General features: G+C 32.3%; 1 protein-coding gene across 1 annotated transcript; it reads right to left on the minus strand.

Moving 5' to 3' along the window:
• Positions 1-2,482: 2,482 nt before the first annotated feature.
• On the minus strand, positions 2,483-27,115 carry LOC131930754 (multidrug resistance-associated protein 1). Its single transcript, XM_059287355.1, has 33 exons — positions 26,957-27,115; positions 23,755-23,934; positions 23,399-23,527; positions 23,107-23,235; positions 22,710-22,835; positions 22,502-22,563; positions 21,414-21,554; positions 20,817-21,003; positions 20,358-20,452; positions 20,038-20,230; positions 19,504-19,635; positions 18,729-18,917; positions 18,128-18,265; positions 17,605-17,751; positions 17,349-17,433; positions 17,195-17,264; positions 12,748-12,874; positions 12,444-12,620; positions 12,042-12,212; positions 11,445-11,634; positions 10,721-10,805; positions 10,105-10,252; positions 9,361-9,592; positions 8,537-8,847; positions 7,883-7,989; positions 7,565-7,657; positions 7,052-7,175; positions 6,757-6,858; positions 5,724-5,870; positions 5,292-5,450; positions 4,715-4,881; positions 3,619-3,813; positions 2,483-3,190 (listed from the first exon to the last, which is right to left on the minus strand). The coding sequence occupies exons 1-33, from the start codon at positions 27,002-27,004 to the stop codon at positions 3,079-3,081; spliced, it is 4,698 nt and encodes a 1,565-aa protein (XP_059143338.1). The 5' UTR covers positions 27,005-27,115; the 3' UTR covers positions 2,483-3,078.
• Positions 27,116-27,281: the final 166 nt, after the last annotated feature.

Below are 27,281 nucleotides of genomic sequence, written 5' to 3' on the forward strand. Positions count from 1 at the left end.
ACCGCTTTCGGTGTTGAACTTGTTGAGGACCACCACTTTCGGTGTTGAACTTGTTGAGGACCACCACTTTCGGTGTTGAACTCCTATCGATATGTTGAAGACAACTACTTTTTTATTTGGACTTTAACCGATGTGTTGAGGACCACTGTATTTGGTGTTGAACTCAACTTATGTTTTGAGGTTCACCCCATATAATGATAAACTCGTAAAAATGTGTTGAGGTCCACTGTATTTGGTGTTGAACTCGTTGAGGACCACCGCTTTTGGTGTTGAACTCCACTCGATGTACTGAGGACCACCGCTTTCGGTGTTGAACTCCTATCGATGTGTTGAGGGCCACCGCTTTCGGTGTTGAACTTGTTGAGGACCACCACTTTCGGTGTTGAACTTGTTGAGGACCACCACTTTCGGTGTTGAACTCCTATCGATATGTTGAAGACAGCTGCTTTTTTTGTTGGACTTTAACCGATGTGTTGAGGACCACTGTATTTGGTTTTGAACTCAACTAATGTTTTGAGGTTCACCCCATATAATGATAAACTCGTAACAATATGTTGGAACCACAACTTTCGGTGTTGAACTCCTATCGATATGTTGAAGATAACTACTTTGTTTGTTGGACTTTAACCGATGTGTTGAGGACTACTGTATTTGGTGTTGAACTCAACTAATGTTTTGAGGTTCACCCCATATAATGATAAACTCGTAACAATATGTTGGGAACAGCCACTTTCGGTGTTGAACTCCTATCGATATGTTGAAGACAACTACTTTGTTTGTTGGACTTTAACCGATGTGTTGAGGACCACTGCATTTGGCGTTGAACTCAACTAATGTTTTGAGGTTCACCCCATATAGTGATAAACTTGTAAAAATGTGTTGAGGGCCAATGTATTTGGTGTTGAACTCGTTGAGGACCACCGCTTTTGGTGTTGAACTCCATGCGATGTGTTGAGGACCACCGCTTTCGGTGTTGAACTTGTTGAGGACCACCACTTTCGGTGTTGAACTTGTTGAGGACCACCACTTTCGGTGTTGAACTCCTATCGATATGTTGAAGACAACTACTTTTTTATTTGGACTTTAACCGATGTGTTGAGGACCACTGTATTTGGTGTTGAACTCAACTTATGTTTTGAGGTTCACCCCATATAATGATAAACTCGTAAAAATGTGTTGAGGTCCACTGTATTTGGTGTTGAACTCGTTGAGGACCACCGCTTTTGGTGTTGAACTCCACTCGATGTGTTGAGGACCACCGCTTTCGGTGTTGAACTCCTATCGATGTGTTGAGGGCCACCGCTTTCGGTGTTGAACTTGTTGAGGACCACCACTTTCGGTGTTGAACTTGTTGAGGACCACCACTTTCGGTGTTGAACTTGTTGAGGACCACCACTTTCGGTGTTGAACTCCTATCGATATGTTGAAGACAGCTGCTTTTTTTGTTGGACTTTAACCGATGTGTTGAGGACCACTGTATTTGGTTTTGAACTCAACTAATGTTTTGAGGTTCACCCCATATAATGATAAACTCGTAACAATATGTTGGAACCACAACTTTCGGTGTTGAACTCCTATCGATATGTTGAAGATAACTACTTTGTTTGTTGGACTTTAACCGATGTGTTGAGGACTACTGTATTTGGTGTTGAACTCAACTAATGTTTTGAGGTTCACCCCATATAATGATAAACTCGTAACAATATGTTGGGAACAGCCACTTTCGGTGTTGAACTCCTATCGATATGTTGAAGACAACTACTTTGTTTGTTGGACTTTAACCGATGTGTTGAGGACCACTGCATTTGGCGTTGAACTTAACTAATGTTTTGAGGTTCACCCCATATAATGATAAACTCGTAACAATAAGTTTCGGACAACCACATTCGGTGTTGATGCATCATATCATACCATTCTGCTATTTCCTCACTAACTTGATCCCAGGCTACAATAAGATAAGACCCTGCATAACTACAGTACTACAGTAGCAAAACTTTCTTTATCAAACACAAGCTTTTTATTACTGTCCTTTTATGATAACAATCACTTAGGTTACTTTAAATTTAAAAAAAAAATTCAAATGGACATAAAATGGTGTTAGTTAATGAATGTGTGAACCTAAGAAACAAAGTAGCCTACTTTAGCAACCATTTTACAGTAATGATGAAAAATATATTAATCTGCTGTTTTCCTACAAAACCAGCCAAAATTTCACCATTAAAGTTTTCAAATTGCATTGCATTGAGCAAACGCTGACTTATGGCTATATAACTTGAATTTTTTTTTAATGGCTGCTTCTGTGTTAACAATAATACATTATTTTACATAAATGAAAATTGTGGTCACAGTATTCTAAAAATAAAATATAAGTACACAATTTAGTACACAAACAGTATAAAAGTGATAAATAAAATGTGCAAATGTTTTGATAATACTTTCATAGTGATCAAGATTTATATTTACAACAAAATATACAGGTATACATAATTGACATTTTTTATTTAAAAATTAATATGGAATTGTATGTTGAACTTAATAAACTATGATGTATAGACCTAGTAAATTTTAAATAAATATGTATAAATATATATATATATATGATATATTTCTGGATTTATTATAAAAATCAAATAAAAATTTACCATTTTAAAAAATTTAAGTAGAATTTTTGTATAAAAATAATTTTAAAAAAATTATAGCAGCTCTGGGCAATACTAAAATTGATTTCTACATGTAAAAAATGATTATTATAAATTATTATGTGGCTTTATACCAATGTAGGTGACACATCAAGTCACATATTTGACTGTTAATCTGTTAATTTGAGGACAAATTTAATCAGAAATATCAATATGTAATTTATGTATGGTTCATGAGGTAAGAAATATCTGTAAGTACATTATTTGTGGTTTTAGAAATATATTTCAAAATGTAAAATATATTTTAAAAAATAATTATTATTGAGCAATTTGGGAAAACTTACCAAGTTCTAAAACATTGGGTTCACAACAAAAAGATAATAATATGGATATTATGCATTTCTTAAAATGATGAACATTTCCTATACCCTGTATACAATTAAACAAGATTGGCATCTTTAGCCATTCCATAAAACAAAGAACTTTTGTTCTCTAGCAGGTTGGCTGGTGAATCCATTTCTTTTATCTCACCTTGGTCTAGCACCATGATCCTGGCAATAACAAAAATTTTGCAATCATTAATTTATCAGTCACAATCAATAATTTAATAAACAGTTCACAATGAGAAACATAAAAGTTTACTATCACAATTTAAGAAACAATTTAAAATCAATAATTTAAAAAACAGTTCACAATCAATAATTAAGCAAACAGTTCACAAAGCATAAATAGTGCCGAGATTATTACTAAAGCTATGATTTTAATTACACAAAATATGATTTAGTCAAATTCATTAAATAGTTTTAAATCCTTTTGTTTTATCCCCAAAAAGAAAATTTCTAAATTAGACTTAAAATTTTATAAGAACTGCAAAGTTAATATTTAATGTTACTTTATGGCAAGCTTTACAATGAAAATGGATTAGAATAGATTATTTTTCTTAATCCATGATCTTAATAAAAATTAATAGACTACTAACCTGTCATAGTCCATGATAGTGTTGAGTCTGTGGGCAATGGTAAGCACAGTGCAGTCCTTGAACTCTGTCCTAATTGTCTTCTGTATAAGGTCATCAGTTTCCATATCAACAGCTGCAGTAGCTTCATCCAGCACTAAAATTTTGGTTTTACGAAGTAGAGATCTGGCTAGACAAACAAGCTGCCTTTGGCCCACACTGAAAAAAAATATCATTTAATTAAATTTTTTTTTTTACAAATTATTATAGAACGTTCCAGGAGATAAATGTTGTCTTTGTTTTTAATTTCAATCTGAAGAAACTGATTATATTATAATATAGTACTTTTAAAACAAGATGATTCAAGCTTTTAATGTGCTGAAACAATATCAGACATACTAGAAATAGTGTAAGATACATTGGATTTCTAAAATAAAATTAAATATAGCAACTTTTACAAGAATAAAACATGTACATTGCAAATATGTCAAAGAAAATTTTTAAAACTACTTTCATAAGTATCCTTCTACTACTGTAAAGCATGCTTTCAGACCTGATGGGCTGAAGAAGCAGAGTTCATCTTTTACTGTGACCTTGGCATACAAAGGGAAAGAGTGGTCGTTAGGCCTACAGTGTCTCACTACCTTTACTGCCCGCTACTAATGGCAGGTACATGCAAGAGCTGGGTCTCAGAGATGTCCTATGGTTTTAACCCTTCTATTTGATCTTATGACTTTCTGGTTAGCATTTCATGGCTTTATTGGAGGGTTCTCACTACTTTACTGTTGGCTAGTCTTTTCTATTAATCCAGCACTCACCTTTGGTAATTTGAAATATTACGTTAACTAACTCAATATTCACCTCATTAAACTTAAACAAACTTTACTTAAGGGCATGGACGAGTGATGAAAACCAAAATATTCTAAATGCTAATTTCTAAACGTGCTGCTATAATATTTAGCATATAGTTATGACTCAAAGAGTTTAGTCTAAAAATTAAAAACAAAATGGACAAAAATTTCATGTTTAAAGCAATGTGCTTACTAGAAGCAAAGATCAAAATATTTAATCATCTTTTAAAAAAATAATCACAAGTTCTAAGCCTTTTGTTTTCACTGACCTTAAGTTTTGCCCCCCTTCTCCACATTCATAAGACAATCCACCTGGAACTTCCTCCACAAATGTTTTCAGGTGAGCGTGTTCAAGAGCTTGCCATATCATGGCATCAGAGTAGGAATCAAAGGGGTCAAGGTTCATGCGCAGTGTGCCAGAAAATAAGACAGGATCCTGCGAGGGTTGAAGAGTACAAAATGTTAATGTCAGTAGGGCAGTCACATGATTGATATAAGGAGAAAATAGTATTGGGGCTTGTTGGGTTTATGGTACAAATCATTCATTTTTGTTGGATATTCACATAATTGAAATAAAAAGAAAATAATACTGGATCATTGATGGGTAAAATAATTACAAAAATAATTAATTTTTCATAAATCATTCTTTTAATTTTCAATTAATGTAGCAGGCTCCTAACATGAAATAAATATCACACAAAATTCTATAAGCTTCTCTTTGTTTTTTTTAATTCAAACAAAGGTCTATGCAAAAAAAACATTTAGTTGTTTGTTCAAGTTTTTTCATGACACTTTTGTAAAATATTTTTGGTTATTTATTGTTAAAAAAAATAAAAGGTAGCAAACCTGTGGTAAAATGGTGATCTTTGACCTGAGGTCATGCAGCCCTATGTCACTAATGCTGGTGTTGTCTATCACAATGCTACCACTGGCAGCTTCAATCAAGCGGAACAACGCAACTGTCATTGAAGATTTTCCAGCTCCTGTTCTGCCAACAATACCCACCTACAAAAATTTGTAGAATTTATTTACTGACAACATGTTAATGGTCATTTTTTTTTTTTAAATAAAGCCTACTTAAAATGTAAACAATTATATGTTCCACAGAAATAAGATTTAAAGTGTTAAACTAAGGTGCCAATTGCAAATTCAGAAAAACAAACTCAGGACAAGCTATATCTTATCTACAAAAAAAAAGCATGTTATAAAACAAGTCAAAACCATCTTTAGAAAAAATAGGAATACAAAAAGAAATAAAAACAGAAGAAAAGCTTATACCTTTTCGCCACCCTTGATCTCACAGCTAAGACCTTTCAACACCAAATCTAAACCAGGTCGGTACCTGGTCTTGTAGTTGATAAAACTAACTGCACCTTCTTGGGGCCAACTGGCCAGTGGCCGCCTAAATGGGTTAATCCAAGCAGCCTGCAGTCAATAAATGAAAATAATCACATTATTTGTGTTAAAATTTTTAAAATTGATGTCGGAAATTTTAAGTTGCTCAGTGACAACCACCTGAAGTCTTAAGTAAAAGATCAACTTTTAATTGCATTGGCTCAGTTGGCTGAAAAGGACTCAACATTATTGTTGACAAGGGCCAAAAATGTGTTTTTGTACAATCCTCTAAGGAGTCTTATTTAGTGTAAAATATTAAAACAAAGGATAAAAAAATAACGAAATTTCATATTTTAAAAATCAATATAAAATTTCACATGTAGACAGTTAACTTAAAAAAAATGTGTTGACTACAACCTATATTTCTTTTGACAAATAATATGATATACTAAACAGACCATACTGTGATAGGCTGTTAATTAACCAAGGCTATCCATTTACTTGTGCTTTATATATATCTCTCTCTGTAGTGGTAAATGTTTATACTTTTGAATGTCAGCATGATCTAGCTAAGGCTAGTTTGTTGTCTTTTTAACTCCATTACAAAAAGGAGACAAGTTAAAACAGAAAATATTTCACATTGATTTCAAATTTTGTTTTGTTGGCAAAAATACTGATTACAGAAAATAGGGCCTACATCACCAAATCATGTTAAATAATCACATTTTTTAAAATAAATTTACTCATTTAAAATAAAATTACTTTCCACCTTGAGTTTTCTAAGCCGATAAAATTTAGAATAATTTGAATTAAAAAATCAATAAAAATTAATGTTAATTTTAAAAATAAATTGACTTAAAAAAAAAGGAAACACCAATATTTTATAACAAGTCAGAAAATTAATTTTTAAAATGTCAGACGTCAGAAGTCAATACTGTAAATATAATTATAAAAAAACAGATTTAAAATGTCTAACCTCTGATGGAGTCTCTGTGTATTCTTTGATCCTTTCCACAGCTACAATGTTTGTTTCTAGGTCAGAGGTCATTCTCACCATCCAGTTCAACCCACCAGTAACCTGTGACAAAAATATTTTTACTACAGAAAACTAAAGGGGAAATCAATGCTACATTCATTTAAACAGTAGAAAATAGCGTGCATTTAAATAACAACCAACAACTGATAGACTTCACAAGCAATGTTTTGAAACTTTTAAAATCAACTTTAAGTGATCTTAGACTTGTGTGGCAGGTAACAACAAACTTCATTACCTGCAGAGCATAAGAGACAGAGAGTCCCACCAAACTAGCACTGATATCTTCTGAGACCACAGCAAACATAGCAGCAGCCAGCACCACAATGTTACCAAGGAACTCCAGCCTAGTAGCCAGCCATCTGGGGAAATAAATCACTTGAAATAAATTTTAGTTTACAATGTTTTTCCAAAAAAAATTTAGGTTTATTTGGAAAAATTTAGGTTTACCGGTAAGTAGTACTTTACACTATTTCTGATTTCTTAAAAAAACACAAATAAATTTATAAAGTACTAGTATTCTGCACTATTATACAAAAGTTTGCTGTTCGTTTTTCTACGAGATTCTATTATGTTTAAATCATTAAAAAAGGATTAAAAATCATGTCTATATCCAGAGTTGCCATCCCCTTAGTGTTAAATAAGTGTATTCAAGAAAGTCTAGTGGAATTCACCGCCTTTTTTTAAAATTTTGAAATGAAGTACAAAATAAATTATGGATCATGTGAAGAAAGATATCACTGTAGCTGACCTGTTGGATGCAATCCCACCAAAGTAGAAGACCAGATTTTTATCCACTCTTTTCTGTGACTCCTCTTTAAATCTTGTTGTGGCTTTATAAGCTCTAGAATGTTGGTTAAAAAGAATAACATTTTAATTCACTAAAACATTTTGATTTAAATTCACATTGCTCCAAATATGAAATTATTTTTTAATAAATCCAGCTAATATAGTTTCTTAGAAATATTTAAAAACAATAAACAAAAATAAATTTAACTAGCAAATGTATGTAAAATGTTAGGTAAAATTGACAACCATAAATAAAATATTTACAAGTAAATGTGACTACCTGATAGAAGCTGCCCCAGTGATGGTCTCACTGAAGTGGGTGAAGATGGGGGATCTTGTGGTGGACTCAATACGTTTTAACTGTCTGGATGTTGGGATGTAGAACCTCTAGAGCACACAGAATGTTGTTATTAGTTTGGGTTATTATTGTTATAAAATTAAACTTTACAAGACCAATACATTTTTAATAAAATTCCATATCATTAAATTATTAAATTATTAAATTAAATGTTTAATGTATTATGCTCTACAAAGAATGAAAAATACAATTGATTTAGCCCTATCATGCTTAACATTCTTTGTAGTATCTGGATGAACAACTTTAAATGTACTTTTTAATAGCAAATGAAACTGATTTATTTTTTAAAAATTACATTTTTTTTTTAAATTACAAAATTTTCAATATAATCATAGATGAATTTCAAATTTACATTGTACTTGTAAATTTAAAACGGATGCAAATTTTAGAAGGAAGACTCTCGATTAAAATATTTTAATTTATTAAAAAACTTTGAATGTTAAAATATGTCAAGATTTTATAAGTCATGCAACTTCAGTAAATGAATGTCAAATTTAAACAACTATACCAATCAATCAAGCAGTTTTTAATTAGTTCAAATTAACAAAGTTACAAGCTGAACTAATATGACACTACCTGAACAAGATAGTACAGTATTCCAACAGGCAGAATGACCACCATGAAAATGGGTGTGCTGTAGCTGACAACGATGATGGTGCTGATGGTACCAAAGAAGGTGTTCATCCAGCTCCTGAAGAGCTGGGGCAGGGTGTTGTCCACTGTCTCGACATCACCAGAGAACCTGTTCACCACTCGACCTGAGGGAGTGGTGTCAAAGAAGGACATGGGAGATCGCAGGACATTTCCCAGCATGCCGTTGTGAAGGGATCCGGCAGCGCGCACCATGCGGATGGAGGCGATGATGGAGTAGAACAGGATGAGAATCGCTGCAAAGAAATTTAAATGGTATTTGTCTAATATTGTACATATGAGAAGCATTTAATTTTAAATATGATGAAAAAAATTCACGCCAAACAATATATTTTAGTAAACTATAAAATTTAGTAGCATGCACCAAACTTAGCATATGCCTGCACTAGCACATTCCCGCCCTAGCACATGCCAGCACTAACTCTAGTATGTGCCTCCTAACACACACAAATACTTCCACACTTATAATGGAGTTGATTTTTCTGTCATACAGTTATTCTTTTAATCATTCATCTTTGTCAACCCACAATTTACACCTTTATCACAAGTTATAAGAAAATGTAAAAAATAAATAAATTCTGAAACAAGCCATTAAGTATCTAATCTAATTATAGCACAAACTGTATGACTCTATTTAATTTTTTTTTTTAAGTATTCATATATAAAATAAAAGCACTGAGGTGAAAGTTGTTTTGCTTTACAAAAAAAAAAAAAAATTAAAACAAGAATTGCTTAGCTGAAGAACTGACCTTGTCCAGCTCCCAGTGCACCATAAACACCCAGATACAAGTCATTTCTATCCTGGTACTGGCTAGTGTTGGACAGTGATCTGTTGGTCAGGATGTCGTCTGCTGTCCACTCTGACAACCAGATACTGGAGTAAACATTGACCGCTTGGTAGCCAGCAAAAAATGTGAAGAAGAAAATGGTGGCAGCATAGCCAATAGCCTTGAAGTACACCAAGAAAACAGAGTACCTGACCTGTTGGGAAACAAAAATAGGTGATTAGATGAAGGTGATTTCTGTTACTTGGTTGTATTGGGATAAGGGAAAGAGAATATGTAAAGACAATTACTTTTGTTTTGTGTTTGGATAAGAGAACAAAAATAGGGATTTGTGAAGGTGATTTTTATTGCTTGGTAGTGTTGGGATGAGGGAACAAAAATAGGGATTTGTGAAGGTGATTTTTATTGCTTGGTAGTGTTGGGATAAGGGAACAAGTATGGGTGACATGCCAAGGTAATTACTTTAGTAAAGCCAGTAAAATAAGTCATTTGTGACTCTCATGTCAAAATACCCAGAGTCATTCTTTGGGAATTTCATAATTGTTGAAAAATTGACACATTTCATATTATATCACGAATGTCTAAATTCATGAACCAGCTTTTTTTTCACTTTGTGTCCAATGCAAAATAAAAGAAGTAATACTTAAGTTAGATATAGTTTTAAATAAAATAACATTTATTACAAAAACAGCAGACAGCATTATTTACCTTTCCTGTTTCTGTCTTTTCTTCCTCAGTGAGTTCTGTTCCAGGTTTAGATTTCTTTGTGTCTGTCTTGACCACTTCCTTCACATCTTTTTCTTTATGTGAGCTGGTCAAGTGTTTACTGATCTGCCTGGACAGTTTTCGTGGACTGCTGGAAAATGGAAGGCAGACATTAAGCTTGAAATTTTTTATACAATTGTAAGCAGATTTTACAGAAGCAAAAATGCATTGCTTTAAAATGGAAGGCGGTCAAAACATTTGAAAATTTTTTCTTGAAAAATATCCTTTTATGGAGAATGGAAGGCTAACTTTATAATAGCAAATAGTTTCTTCAAATGTTTGAGAAAGGGTTAAAATATTAGAAACTTTTTTTTTAAGTCTAGAGTGTGAACTAATACACATTTATTAATCTCAAAATAAACATTTTTAACATTAAGAGTAAATTTGTTAAAATTCTAGATTCTATGATTTTATTTCATTTTTAATATTCTTTGTTTTCATATTTGTACAGAATGAAAAGATTTGCAATACAAGACGTAAAAATATGCAATTCAGGAGAATAAAAATTGTAATGCTGAAAAACTATCCTTACAGAAATTAAACTAACGAAACAAATCACCTTCTTGTTTTTTCATCTCCAGAGGTCAAACCATCAGATGTAACAGTTTCAACTTTATCAAGGATTTGTGCTTTGATGGCGGCAACTGAAATAATGTTGATGTAATAACTACACATAATATTATTGAACTAAAAGCAGTAATCTGTAAGAGAAATACAGAGCGGATTTTAACGCATATTCAGATCCAAGATGGGGTATGATGAATAGGTGACCATGTCTAACAATGAAGTTATGTAACCAGTAAAAGCTAATCACAACTTTTTTCTTTCAGTTAAATTAAATTTGCATCTGTTCCACATATTTTACTGTAGGTATTCAAGTAAAATCTTTTTATATGTAACTTTTTCTGATTGCCCTCCTTTTTGAAAGAATGCTAGTCTTGAAAAAGCAAAAAAAAAAAGTTCCCTTTTCAAACCTGACGCTCCAAGGGGCAGGTGAAGTAGAGTTCACCTGTTTTTGTGATCTCCACATATGACGATAATAGTGTGGTCACCACTATGTCCAGCTGCCTTTACTTTCCCTAATGAGAATTAGATGCCCACCAGAGCTGGGTGGGCTCAGGGACATTCCACTGATTTTGAACCCGGATGCAAACTCTTGACATTTGAGTTGGCATCTAGCATTCTACCGATAGGCCACACCATCCCTATGTAGTCTTGTAGTCTGCAGTAAATGTCAACAAAGTCATGTGACATTTTTAGATGACACACATAGAGCCACTTACTCTCTGGATCATCAGCCTCCTCATCGTTCACCTCCTGTGTGAGGTAAGTCTTCAAAAACTGAGCAAACGGCCCGTCATGTGACAACAGCTGTTCATATGACCCGACCTCAGAGATTCTGCCATCTGTCATGACGACAATCTTGTCCACTTGAGGTAACCAGTGAACTCCATGTGTCACCAGTACACGAGTCTATAAAAGTTTAAAAAGTGTCACAGTACATGCGTCTACAGAAGTTTAAATAGTAAATCTTTGTCGCCAGTATACGAGTCTATAAAAGTTTTAAAAGTGTTACAGTACATATGTCTACAGAAGTTTTAAAAGTAAATCTGTGTCAACAGAACACAAGCTACACAATTTTACAAAATGAAATCTGTGCCATTGATGCAAGTATGTACACTATTTTTTAAATTTAACCCATTGTGTAATCAATTCACATACGTACACAATTTTTTAAAGTGAGCACCATGTGTCACTAGAATGTGTCTAAAAATGAAAAACCATAGTGAACTCTAAGTAATAGTACATTAATCTTATTATTTTAATAATTCCATATTTCAGTATTGAACTAGAACAGTAAAAAAAAAAGCAGTGTATACCTTATTTTTCAACAAGCCATTGTTTGATGAAATGACCTTTTCAAAAATATGTTTTCCAACATGTGAGTCAACAGCACTCAAAGGGTCATCTAACAAATAAATATCTGCATCACTGTAGACAGCTCGGGCCATTGAGACACGCTGTTTTTGGCCACCACTCAAGTTGATGCCCTGTTTAAAGATCAGTTGAAAATTTTATTTTAGCCTAAGTTGGTTGAATTATTTTGATTTTCTTTTTTATGCTAAAATCCAGCTGCCATTTTGATCATGCAAAAGTATAAAAATACATTTTGTATCATCTGATAAAGAAAGTAGGTAAAGTCTGATTTTCAAAGAAAAGAAAAAAAAATATTAATGCAACTCAGCACTAAATATAATACAAATTTTCTGTAGGTTTCCTGCCTTTTCACCAATCTCTGTCAAGTCTCCCCCAGGTAAAATCTCCAGGTCAGGTTTGAGGGCACAGGCCTCCAGTACTTCATCATAGACCTTGTGGTCCTCGTCTTTACCAAAGAGAACATTTTTCTTGAGTGTGGCATTCTGGATCCAAGCTTGTTGGGGTACATAGGCTATGCTGGACTGGAAGTCACAGGGTTAAAAGTTTAATCAAAGTAAGTAAATATTGTTCAAATCTCTGGAAATTTAGTTTTTGATTAAACTAATTAATAGGAGACCATTATCAGATAATTAAAAGTATTTTTAATACCTTCACAGTTACTTCTCCTTGCAGTTTCTCCATCTCTCCCAAAATGGCTGAAATAAGTGATGATTTCCCAGCACCAACTTGACCAACAACAGCTATCAACTGACCATCAGGTATAGAGAGGTTTATGCTGAAAAGAGTACAAGTAAAATAACTTTCAAACATACCACAGAGTTTCTAAATGTAGCTGGGTTCATTGTTCAGTCTGTCTAAATAAAGATTGCAATACATTTTTTTAATCAATTTCCTTTTGTTAAATCATGTTTAACTATCATTTTATTTTAAACTTTTAATATTTATATTTGTCACAGACTGTATTATTATGTATCTTTATTATATTGTGTTTTGCATGAATGAAGAGTACCTGGCTAGCGGAAGGACTGTCTGAGCGATCGTCATGTATTTTCCCATGCTTTTGGGTGAGATCGCTCATGTACGTAAGGGGAGAGAATAAAAGGGAGAGCAAAAGGTGAACGGGTGTTGTGTGCTAGGACTTGGGACTTGAACTGTGGCAGTGAATGTAAGATGTCTCCATGACTTGGAGTCGTGACTGTGACTGTACTTGTTGAGTATCTTCTAATATGGATTTACCATGAATAACTATGGATTTATCATTCTCACTGTATATAGTGTAAATAAAGTCATCATTTGAAGTTGCCACTATTGCTTGTATTCCTGTGTGAAAACTAACCCACAACAACAAAGAATTCATGTTGTTACATATGGTGTCAGAAGTGGGGGCAACAACAGTTGCTACATTGTGAGCGTCTACTACTACTGTTACATTGTCAGAAGCAATTGAAGAAGTGTTTCTACATTATTATCAGACGTGTTGATACATTGGAGTCAGGTGATTGAAGAAGCTGATACATTATTGTCAGAGATGGTCAACATTTGTTACTTTTTTGTTGGCTGAAGTGGACGTATACTCAAGTTGTTACAATGATGTTGTTACATTGATGGATTAGATTGAAGTCAGAAATCTTCAACGAAGTTACAGTGTTACCACAAGTGATCAAAGAATTGTCACATTATTATTGTAAGCAGTTTTCAACGTTTTTGAAGTGGTCTTCCACTGTATGCCAGTGATCAATGCTGGTATATCAAGCAAGTACATGAAATTATAAATAGTTATCTACAGTCAAGTCAAGTAATCAACGTGATAATTATTATCACATTATTTTCGACATTGTCTTACCAATGTCGGATTATTATCGTCTGTAACAGATTACTGTTACACCTACAAATGTGTGTTTTTTCTATCTGGATTTAGCTGTTCAAGTTTTTTCTATATGGATTAGCTGTTCAAGTTTTTCTACTGTGGATTAGCAGATCTAGTTTATTAATTGTAAACTGTTCCTAAAGATGTCTTATCTAAAACTGGACAAATTTCTACTCTGTAACTGGCTACTAGAACTATTTTGAATTTTTTTCAACTTTTTGGAATCAACAAAGTGAACTATTTTTGGACGTATATATGTACTATGAACTTTTCTTGGATTACCAGATGTCTGTAATCAACTGAACAAAGCCAGAATACAAGAAAGGGTATTGGTAAATTAATTAACACTTACCTATTGTTAACTAATGAATTTATATTTTATGTCATAAATAGAAAACAGATCAAAATGTCAAGTCGTACATATTTTAAAGAGCTAATGAAGGAGCTCGACATTCCGATGGTCAAGATGTCAAGACTAGAAGAATATATGGAAATGGCGAGGGATCTAGGCATTAAAAAGATGAAGAAGAAGATAGCCTGGGCAACCAATCGACTTGAACAAGACAGAGAAGAAGAAAAAGAAGCATTAGACAAAGAAACAGAACAACCCTGACTAGTTCATGAAGAAGTAATTAGAGAATTAGATGATGAGATAGAAATAATGCGTGATAGATTAAGAGATGCTACATACACACATGAACCAAAATTAGAAAGTCAACAGGCAGAACTTGAAGAAGTAAATATTGGCAAACTTTGGAATGAAGAACTAAGTAACATAGTCCAGGAAGAATTGAAACTCAAGGATAAAACAGAGGGTGAACTTACTAATGATTTAAAGGCGACAGATACATTTAGAATGTCTTAAGATTGACTCTTTATTGAATGATACGCAGGTACACGAGAATATTATTGAAAGTTGTATCGTAAGTCCATCAGAGAATGGCAGTCAACAAGAAACAAGTCCATCAGAGAATGGCAATCAACAAGAAACAGGTCCATCAGTGAATGGCAGTGATGATTTAATAAGTCCATCGGAGAATGGCAGGAATCATGATAAACTAATGATGATTAATGAATCAGTGAACTTAATAAGCCACAATGAAGAGAACGTACCTATTGAAGATTTACTTCAAAAATTGGAATCAAACTATAAAGAAGATATACTAGAACTCAAGAATAAATTTAACAAAGAAATGGAGAAATTAACACAGAAATTTATGTGTAAATTAGAATCAATAAAGAAGCACAAGGAAGTTAAGAAAGATGAAACAGTAACTAGAAACTATAATGTCATTAATGCACAGAATGAAAGTAAAAGAAATTTAGCAAACTATGAATACAGTCAACATGTTAATAAGAATGTCATTAATGTCATTAATGCACAGAATGAAAGAAAAAGAAATTTAGCCAACTATGAATACAGTCACCATGTTTATAAGAAGCCAAAATCTAGATGTTTTTACTGCGGAAAAACAGGTCATTACCAAAATCAATGTTGGCATAGGTTGGCAAATCAGAGAAGAAACAATTATGTACACAGAAAGTCATGTGAGAAATACAGTAATTTAAGGAATATTGTATCAAGTTCAAATCAGAATAACAAAAGTGTGAATAGGTATACTAATGGAAGTTACCGACGCAACACATATTATGAGAGGCCAAAGCAATGCCATAATATTTATATTGAGTTGGTTGATGAACCAAACGAATGTACACAAAGCAAGATAACTACTGACGTTGTTCAGAAACCAGAGGAGAATATTAAAACAAATGAAGTAACACAAGTTACACGAAATCTAGGAAACGATTATGGTAGCACAGCTAAAAGCTACAATTTGAGGGAGAGATGGCATACAGGTCATCGTCAACTGCACGAGAACGATTACTCATGCTATAGAGTTAAACAAGGATGCTAAGATTAAATTATCAATTGACAGTTTATTAATATTATACAGTCTGTAACTGTAATATATAAATATCAAATAATGTGTTTGAGTAAACATTAATTGTGTACTATATCTAAAGAATGTAAACTGTATTATGTTAAACCTATTCTATACTATTAATTAACAGGGAATAATGTATAAAGTAAAAGTTAGAGACTATTTATTCCGCATAACAATAAGACGGAAGTCTCAATGATGAATTGTATTAGTCGATACCTGTGAAAGGCAAGAATGTTGTGTTGTGACCTAGATATGACTGAAATGGGTCGACTAGGGGAGACAACAAAGTATATTACTCATGCGTGGTAATAACATACCTTGATGATAAGGAAGTTTTTTTTTTTACCACATAGGATATAAGTATTTAAATTATGAGTTGAATTAAGTCTTTGATAATTTCAACTATGTATTATGTTTTGGTATATTATTTATCCCAACTGATGTAGTTTTTTTACAGTTACTGGGTAATTGAAATGTTTTTTTCTCCTATGTGAATGTATATTGATGCATTAAATATTACATATAATGCTTGTACATTTAAAGTTTTTGTTCAAAACACTGACATATTTTAATTATCACTGATATAGTCACTACATACTGTTGTATTTGTATGCACTATAAATTTATGACTACAAGTGCTTAGTCTAAAATGAATATATTTTACTCTACTTTGAGTTGTACACAATTTTTTGTTGTCTGGCACATGATCCTGCCCTACTAATATTGTATTTATAAATTTTGTTACACAAAATTTTATTCGAAGGGGGGAACGTGTCACAGACTGTATTATTATGTATCTTTATTATATTGTGTTTTGCATGAATGAAGAGTACCTGGCTAGCGGAAGGACTGTCTGAGCGATCGTCATGTATTTTCCCATGCTTTTGGGTGAGATCGCTCATGTACGTAAGGGGAGAGAATAAAAGGGAGAGCAAAAGGTGAACGGGTGTTGTGTGCTAGGACTTGGGACTTGAACTGTGGCAGTGAATGTAAGATGTCTCCATGACTTGGCGTCGTGACTGTGACTGTACTTGTTGAGTATCTTCTAATATGGATTTACCATGAATAACTATGGATTTATCATTCTCACTGTATATAGTGTAAATAAAGTCATCATTTGAAGTTGCCACTATTGCTTGTATTCCTGTGTGAAAACTAACCCACAACAACAAATAATTCATGTTGTTACAATATTATTTTTTTAGGGCTTGTTAAAGCTTGGTGTAGTAAAATAATCCCATTCTAATCACAAGATAATACAAAAAAAAATGTTTCTACATACTTATTTAGAGTTGGAGTAGCATGGGTTTTGTCCCAAGTAAATGTTCCTTTGTGTATTTTTATAGCATGTTCTGTAGAATAAGAACAGAAAAAGTTAAAACAACTGTAGGCTATCCTATTCCACTAATCAATTAATGATAAATGTAACAACATACCAGCACTTGAGTTATATTGTACACTATCAGCTTCTAAATCATCTTGTCTCAGAAATTTTCCTATTCTTTTAAGTGATACCATGGCCTATAGGGATAATTAAAAAATATTTAGTATAATATAAACGACACAATACTTTTAATATTCCAAATAATGTGACACTGACCACATTTAATAAAAAATTATGTAGCCAGCATATTGATACAGAATTAAAGCAAAGAAAATGTGAACCTAAAATCAGAAAGAATTGATATGTACCTGTACAATGAATGAGACCATCATTGGTAGTAAATTAATGGGGAACCTCAGAATGTTGAACAACGACAGAGCAACAAATGCTTTGTTAGCATCCAGGTAGTGGGAGTCAGACACCTGAACATAGGTGGCAAAGGTTGCCAAGGTTACCTGTGGAAAAATGGAAAACAAAATTAATCCTGCTCTTATACATAAACAAAAGGTAGACAAAATGACCATAAATACAAATATAATTCCAAATTGAGGTTAATTTAATGAAATGCAACAACAGTTAAAGCTGAACACATAATGAAGGAAGTATATAACAAAATGACCGAAAATATAAAAAAAAATGAGGTTAAATTCAATAAGATTAACTAACAAGGTTAATGAAATGTAACAATAGTAATGCTGAAATGATACTGAAGGAAGTATATGACAAAATGAACATATATAAAAAATTGTGGTGAAATTCAAAACACAGTTTATTTTTAAAAATAAATAAGTTGTTATTAAAAAATATTACTTCTAAATAAAATAATCTTACCATAAAGGGTGCACATGTCCAGCAGAATGTAGAGAAAGCATTCAAGTAGGCTGTTTTCTTCAACAGAATCAGCTCTTTTCCCCTTATTTCTTCAACTTTTTCCTGGAAAGATGGCTCCCAAGCATACAGTTTTAGCACCTGAAATGTAAAAGTAACAAATGACAAAATAACTTCATACACTTGGAATAAAAAAAAAATTTCAAAATATATTTTTATATCAATTCTATGCTTAGTTCTTGTAATGGACATATCATATGAGATTAATTATGAGAACAAAAAAAAAACCAATCTAAAATTTATTTCAAGGTGCACAGCTTTAAAATTATTGTTTTCAATTGAATAAAACAAGATATCCTCCTAGAGTAAGCTTTACTGAAAGCTAACATTCATATGAAGACAAAATAATATTTTTTTATAGTTTTGAAAACAGTATATCTTAAAATGAAAATATTAAAAACAAAGATTTATTTCAAATTCAAATTTATTCAAATTCAAATTTATTCAAATTTATTCAAACAACGGTTACAATTGTAGGCACAAAGGCTTTTTTTCACATTGGCCGTTTAAACAAATAATACATTAACAAATATAGATCGCTAACCTTGATTCCACTAAGGACCTCGCTCATGAGTTTTATTCTCTGGTCTCTGAACTTCATCTGACTGATTTGATATTTCCTTTGTTTCATGGCTATGAGACCGTTGATTGGCATCAGTAGAATCATCACACCTAGACCTGCCAGTGTAGCCACGCCCATCACATCCCATAACATGTACAGGGCTAGTGTTATCTGGGTTATTGGAAACACAAAAGTTCATGTCAATCAAAAATTAAGGCCACACCCATCACATCCCACATCATGTACAGGGCTAGTGTTATCTGGGTTAGAGAAAAACATTTTGTGTCAATCAAAAACTGTAGCCACGCCCATCCCATCCCATAACATGTACAGGGCTAGTGTTATCTGGTTTACAGGAAAACAAATTGTGTTGATAAAAAATGCAACCATACCCTTAATATTGTTATATCTACAGAGCTTATTTAGTACTATAGAAAAACATTTTTGACGATCAAAAATGTGGCCTCACCCCATATATTAATGAGGTAAAATTGGTTTCCAGATAAATGTGCAAAGAGAAAAATGTACAAATACAAACTATTTAGACTAATACACTTTAATTTTGTCAGATTTCATAGAAAAATGTTATACTATGATACAATCAACATGTGGTCATTATTTCCTAAAGTCTCTAAAATAAAGTCTCTATTTGATCAATTTAAAACAAATTACCATGCCCACAATTTTTGTGCACAGTTTTCTGTTGCACATTTTTCTGGTTAACATAAGATGTATACAAAAACATTTAAAAACTGACCTGTAATGGAGCTGACCAAAGCATCCACAGGTACCCTGTAACATCCTGCATCCTCTGACAGTCTACAGACATCAGGTTGACTATTTCCCCAACTGTTGTTTCCTTCTTGGCTTCATTGCTTACTGTCAGACTCTACACGCAGAAGGAAAAATATGTTGAAATGTAAAACACTTGAGAAACTGGTTGAAAGGGGGAGGGGTGGGGTTGGTTCGCAGTAAAATGCCAAAAATAATCTTAGGTAATAATGTCAATAAATGATTATAACAACTTACACACCTATTACATTTTAAAATGGAAATGTCAATGTATGAAAAAAGCCAATTTATATTAAACACAAGTCTTGTATGAGACAGCCAATTAATTTCATACAGAAATATTGTATAATGATAGAAACATAGACTAAAGAGGTGCACTAATTTTATCACAAGGTATGAAGTAGCCTACAATAAATATTTTGTAAATGAGCTAGCAGCATAAATAACATTAAAAACATTCAACCACTCAATGATTTGTAAGATGTTAAAAAGTCTAAACCTTCTTGTAAACAGCAGCTATGAGAGCAGCTTTGATCCTCATCCCTAGAGACATCCCAATGTGGAAGTTCTGGTTGAACATGATGGAGCCCATCATGGAGACAACAAAGAAAGAGCAGGCGTAAACATAACCTTTCCACTCTTGGTTGTTCTCCTGATGTTTTTGTTTGTTACTGGTGTAATCAATCAACTCACTGGACAGAAATTTTGTTTGAATGTTATCTCTAGTCATTTTTAAACTAAAAAAATATTCTTAACTTAAAAAAAATAATTTAAAAACAAACAAACAATTGTGAAAAGTAATTAAATCTTAGTCATTACCTGAGTAGCAAGGGACTAACAAACTGTAAGAGGTCATAAATAAACTTGTTGAAATGGGCCAAAAGCAAGTCTAGGCCATAAGTTTTGGCTAGCACCTAGAAAAATAGGTAACAAAAATGTTAAAAGAGCTTTTTACTTATTAGTGATTTCAACTTCTAATGAAATAAAGCAAAAAAAAAAAATATAGTAAAAATACCCTTTCAGCCCTGGCTTGTAAGCATAGCAGCTAAAGTTCAATTATTTCTGTTCAATTACCTCAGCATATGAAGGGAAAGTTTGGTCAGGTCTAAAAACAGCAATCTTTATTTTCACTAACTTAAGATAGGTACCCATCATAGGTGGGTGATCTTAGGGATATCCTATTGACTTGTCCGAGAACCAAAAAGAAAAAAAGACTGTGTAGACGCCTAAGCACTCTGCTATTTTACCAACATTTAATACCATATTTTGTTTTCATACCTTAAGTAAAGAAGCAGGTAAAAGATCTTTATTTTCTTTTTTATCATCCTTAGCCGTGGTTGTTGATGCATTACCATTACGAATCAATGGAGTTTTCTCATTTGTTTCTATCTTTACACTGTTTCCCTCGTCACTTCTGTAGAAGGATGCAATACCTCTTTCTCTTCTTTCCTTCTCTTCTTGTGCACTGAAATATTAATGGTAAATATTTTTATGGCTTTGTTATATTTGTCAGAATTATTTTGAACTTACCACTTCAAAATAAGTATTTATGAAAAAAAAAGGAACTGAATTTTGAGGAAGTGATAGTCCATTTAAAATATATTAAAATTTATAAGCAGCACATTATGTGGCTGATTTTTACTTTCTACAGGAAAATATTCGTGTAGTGTGGGGATCAAACACAACCTACAAAACTAGATCATCTCGTTTCCTGGTATGGACAGTAACATTATGTCAGTTAAGTTATGTCAGCTGTTTCTATTTTGGCTTTTCAATTGTATTTTAAGTTTCAACTAGCACCAGCAAGTTTGGCTTGTGCAGGGATCTACAACCCATGTAGCTTTAATGATAAAAAAAGTAAAACCAGTTACTCACCGTTTCTTTTTTCTAGCACTGACCAACTCTTTCTGCCAGGCATTCTCAAACTGTGGGACAACTCTTTCTCCTTTATCTCTTGGGTGCAATTCAAACAAGTCATCTTCTTTTAGCCCTTTACGATATGCTCGCATGACCAGACTGTTGAAAAGATATTTTAAATAGATTAGGTTTTTTAAAACCATTTTTAGCGCAATTTCCATTCTGGAGAATTGCGTTTATTAACTCGTCTTTTCTGGGAATGGATGGATGGATGAATGGATGGATGGATGTGTGTCCGCAGCTTTAAGTCGTATCTCCTCCTCAACGAAGCAATATCGAGGACTAGTTCCAAAAGCAATTATGTTAAGCAAGTTACGAGGATGAACATAGGCCATAAAAATTCCGGGTTTCTTTCATGGATTTCCCGGAAAAGCCAAAAAACCTCGAAAAAATGCAGTTTTTGGCCCATATCTCGGCAACCAGACAACTTAGCGACTTGAAACATGTACCAATCGATTCCTGCCATAATTTAGAACAATATTGCCGAAGAAAGTTTTCAAAAATATCCTTTCGTTTGGTCACAAATTTTTTTTTTAATTAATAAAAATTTTGACCGAATTAGTAGGCATTTTATGCAACCACACCACACGCATCATCACGTTCAATAGCTGCGCCATCACGTTCAATGGCTGCGATGTCACGTTCGGTAGCTGGGCGCGCAATGGTTTTTAGTCATGTTACTCTATTGTAAATAAAACATGTAAAATACTGAAAAAAAAATTAATAAAAAACGTTTTAATAACTAACCAATGGTTTTACTAACCCTGCTCTTGATTTACGCTACGACAGAGCTATTTTTAGATAACACAAGGAAATTGCGCTAAAATTGTCACTAGACTTTTTTTAATTACTTGTTTGTTTTAAAAAAACATAAAATAGCTTTGCAGATACTCTTGCACATTTTTAGAACAGAAATCTAAACAAACACATTTTTGTAATAAACAAAATGTTGAAGCCTGAACATTAAAAAAAACTCTGGAAAAACAAATGGGGTTTATAAAAAACATTGATGAAATGCTTTCTTAAGTAAAAAATAAAATAATTACCCATTTATCCACCAGAATGAAAGTCTGTTTGGAAAAGAAGCTGAGACTTCTGGTGATGGTCTCTGAAAACAGAAATCAACAGACTGAGTGGTGTATATAGAAATAGACAATGTAGAGTTTACCTATTAATTTATTTGATTGATGTATAGCAAAAACTATATGGTAATCTAGATATAAAAAATTCTATATAAACAACATAAGAACTTACCTCTCCCAAATACTGGTAGCCCCCACGAGACAACTTGTCAGAGAAACTTGACAAAATAAACTGTACCAGTAGCAATGTGTAGTAGACATAAAATATAGAAAATGTGAACAGGTGGCTGTCATACTCCTGAAAACAAATATGGAGTTTATTACTGGATGAGCTCTTTTAGATATATTTTAAATGAAGTTGTGTTTTATTAATGTTTAAATGAAATATTTAATATAGTTTTAATTCTTATAGAATGAACACAGAGACTAGACAGATTAACGTTATATTTGTTCAATTAATGTCCACTGATTATGAGACAGTGGTTATAGAGTGGGTAGTAACTTGTACTGTTGTTACCGTTATTGAATAAACTAAAAAATGAAATTTAAGAAGTTGTATTCAGACTTACCTTTAACTTAATTTTAGTGTAGAATGGGATAATATTTCCTATGACAGTTACAAACCAGAATATCCACAAGACACCAGAGGTAATTATACCTTTAATTCTTTCTACCTGTATCAGAATTACTGTCAACAACTGGAAATATAAAACAGAAATTTATTTTTTACTTACAACGAATAGTATTTTAAATCATAGATAAATACTGTAATTTTTTGCTTTCTATTAACTTAGACCAAAAAAAAAAGCCCAAAAACAATAGTTATTAAATCAACAAATGCAAAGTGAAACAGATATGTACATATGTGGCTGCCTTGATGCCTCCAGTCAAATACACAACATCAGGAATCGAATCTGATTGGCTGCGTGGATCTGACTCCACCTTCACAGTGTCAATCACTGAGACTATACACAGAAGAAAGCTGAGAATCTGAAGAGAAAAATACTTGGTCAGAGTTGGAAAATAAAATTTCTAAACTATCTGTTTTACTACAACAACATATTTATTAACAAATGTAGGCTATTCATTCTATAATTTTTAAAACCATTGATTTAAAAAATAAAAGAAATCAAATTTAATAGGTCTTACTTGTAACACGGTAAAACTATTTAAACAGGTAAAAGTGAAATTTTCCATACATATAAAACAAAACTTACAGTTTTGGATAGGTTGAGTTTATTGACCCGTATCCTGAAACCATCTGCGTAGCAGCAGAGATAGACAAGATAGAAGGGGAGACAAACCCAGACAAAGCCACAAGGCACCCATACTATCAGGGTGTTCCTGAAGCATAGTGTGAATTCTGGCCAGGTGTTGTTCAGCAGGAGGTCCAAATCCTAGAGTAAAAAAATTTAAAGTAATGGAAGCAGTGGCAAGTGTATAAAGAGTCCTGTAAGGTAAGATTTTGATATTCCCTTATATACTAAACCAGAAATAAGTATGTTAGGTATTTTGAATATTTTCTGTTATGGTTTTTAAATAGAAATTACACACCTACAAACTGATCTTTAGAAATTAAAAGACTTAATTTAATGAATTAAGGGGAAAAAAAGAAAGCAAATTGTTTTCTTTTGGTTCTCATTTATTTGTAAACAGCAAATAGTCTCAATTAATTTTCATCATAATAATGATAATGTTACGGATTGGTCTAACAGTAGAGAGCTAGTCTGCTAACCCAAAAGTGTTCAGTTGAAATCCAGGTTCAAATCCGTAAAACATCCCTAAATCAACCCAGCTCTGATTGAGCACTTAACTCACTCTAGGGAAAACAATGGTGGCTGGGCATATTGCTGACTACATTACCCCTTCATATGCCAAGGTCTTTGAAAAAGATGAACTCTACTTCATCCATCCTGTGTGTCTTGAGCACGAATGAAAAAAGATGATGTTTCTTTCAGGTATTGCTTGTGGGTGAGGGGGGGGGGGGTCATTGCTTCCTCAAAGCATGTCTACGCCCCCTCCCCCCCCATGAAATAGAATTTATATAGAAAATATATACTTTTACTAGTGTCCACCCCCACTTCCCAGAGAAAAAAGTCAGATAGTTTAAGAGTTGAATAACAATGATCACAATATATATAAACCATTAGCTACTAACTATAAATTTTTTTTATTTTAAACTCTTAGTTTTCATTTCTGCTACAATAAGGTTTAAAACGTTACATAATATTATAATTTATAAATTTAAAATGTTCTTTAATTTAAGTGTAATTTAAAACAATACAATTTTGATTTTTAATTAATAGACTCTTTATATTAATCTTTATTGATGGTTTTTAAATGTAGTTCATGCTACTACATTACTAGCATTATTTTTTTGTTTTGTTTTTTGGCGTCTTGAAAAATGTAAGCTATGCTAGAGATAATTACTGTAAGAATAACATTTTAACAGCTTTGTAAAAAAACATAAAAGGTGTGATCACCCCCTTAATCTTCAAATTTTATATATCTAAAACTTAAAAAGTCTGCTATAAATGTCTACTTAAAGGTGAAAGCAGCATTTATCACATTTGTAATATCTAATTTGGAGTATCAATACTTTATCAAGCCCAGCCTGAAAATGTTATCAAACAGAGATAAACTACAAATCTGACACACTTGACTGACTTTAATGATGTCATCTTTAAAGTTACATCTATTACAGATTACACTGGTTATTTTTAAATCAATTACATTTTAAATAAAAGTTGTTAAACACTGATAGGGATTTATAGCTTTGATAAATCTTTTTAAAAAAATGAGTTTTTTATGTTTTAAACTCCTTCAAGACACTTCAAGATAAGCTATACATATAGTTTTATTATAGTATTACAATAATCTACTTGATATAAATGTTATCTTATGATGATGTAATAAACTGTGATCATTACAGTTGTATGTAGAATTTCCCAAAGTAAAACAGGATCTAAATACAATTTTTAAAGTTAGATCACTAAAATAAATCATACATTATGTAAACTATTATTTTAATGTCTATTCAAATATAATTTTTTGGATATTCATTAGTTGAATTATTCGACAAACTGTGGCTAAAACATCATAATAATAAAGTGTGAAGTGTAATATAATTCCACAAGTAATCTTTTTTACAGAATGGTTTTATTCAGTCTCTTAAAACAATAATCTTTTAAAAGATTGTACAAGAGAAAAATTAGCCTTACATAACCCAGATAACTCTAATACCAGTTCAGTACTTTGACCCAGAAGGTGCTGTCACAGACCATGGAATATATGTAACATTGAAAGCACTGAATTTTTGCAGTGTCACTGTTACAGTGCTTGCAGTGTCAGTCTTAGCTTACATAAACTGTAACAATCAACCAAGAGGAAAGATCTTTTTCTTTTCTCTTGTTTGACAAGCCATAACTAATAAACATAAAATAAACTTTTTTTCACAAGAGATTATGTTTTCCTGTTACATAGGCCCCTAATGTTTAAAAGTACCTAAGTGTTTTAGGCCAAATAACAACTATCATTTTTTGTGAGCCTATGTTTATATATTCATATTTATTATATATAGGGCCTATATATATATATATATATATATATATATATATATATATATATATATATATATATATATATATATATATATATATATATATATATATATATATATATATATATATATATACATACATATATAATACAGGCCTATCCTTTTGCAGATTATACATTCTTAGTCATTCAAAATCTACCAAAGTATTATGAGGACTATAAACTACAGTGGGGTTTGGGGGTAGAGGCTAAACCCACAACAAACTGCCTTTATGAAATTAAATTAAATATTGTAGGCCTATTACAATAATGTGCATTTATTAAATTTTGCATTTCTAAAAAAAAAATCATCTTCACAGTAGGCCTAATTATTAATTAATATTAATTATTGATTAGGCCTAATGGGCCAATATTACTAATTATTAGGTCTAATTAATTATATAATAATTAGGTAAACTATAGTTATAGTCCCTATAAATACTATAAATATAGAGATATAGTGGCTAATTGTAATACTACTTTAATCTTTAATAAAATGCATAGGGGCCTAATTTTTAATTATTAATAAATAACAGATTTTCTCATCTTAAAACGTTCATTAATCATTAAGTTCATTCATAGATTACAGGGCATGCATACTCTCACTTACCGCTTATAAATTCTAGCTTTTATAGTCTTATACTTATAATATAACATACCGACATACCGCGTGAATAAATCAGGTTATCGCGCTATTTAAAAGAGAAAACAAGAAATGTTGATGCAAAACCAAAATAAAGAACTCAACACCAGAAGTATCTTACGTATCTTCAGTTGGGCAACTTAAATCTATATCTGTTAATTACCCGAGAATCTACTTACAAATATTGAACTATTTCCACAGAACTCTGTGAAGTCGTCCTGTGCCATATCTACCTGTTGACGGCAGTGACACAATACCCTAGTCTGGCTCTGTAACTCTGTAGATATACTTTAATAATAGCGTACAAAACTGATTTTCTTTCACAGACCAAGAGTGGAGAGCTCGTCATCAAACTAGGTCGACTTTGGGCTAGTGTCCCTAAAGGCGGCCCAAAGCTTGAAAGATACGGACAGGTGTAATTTACAGCGCTATTTGTTTAATTTCTGAGTGTTTATTATAGGTACTCTAAATAATCTAGCACACCAAGAAAACAGTTTTTTTTCT

Source organism: Physella acuta, unplaced genomic scaffold (assembly GCF_028476545.2).
Source record: "Physella acuta isolate Inbredline_101_S28 unplaced genomic scaffold, ASM2847654v3 ptg001837l, whole genome shotgun sequence".
NCBI lineage: Eukaryota > Metazoa > Mollusca > Gastropoda > Physidae > Physella > Physella acuta.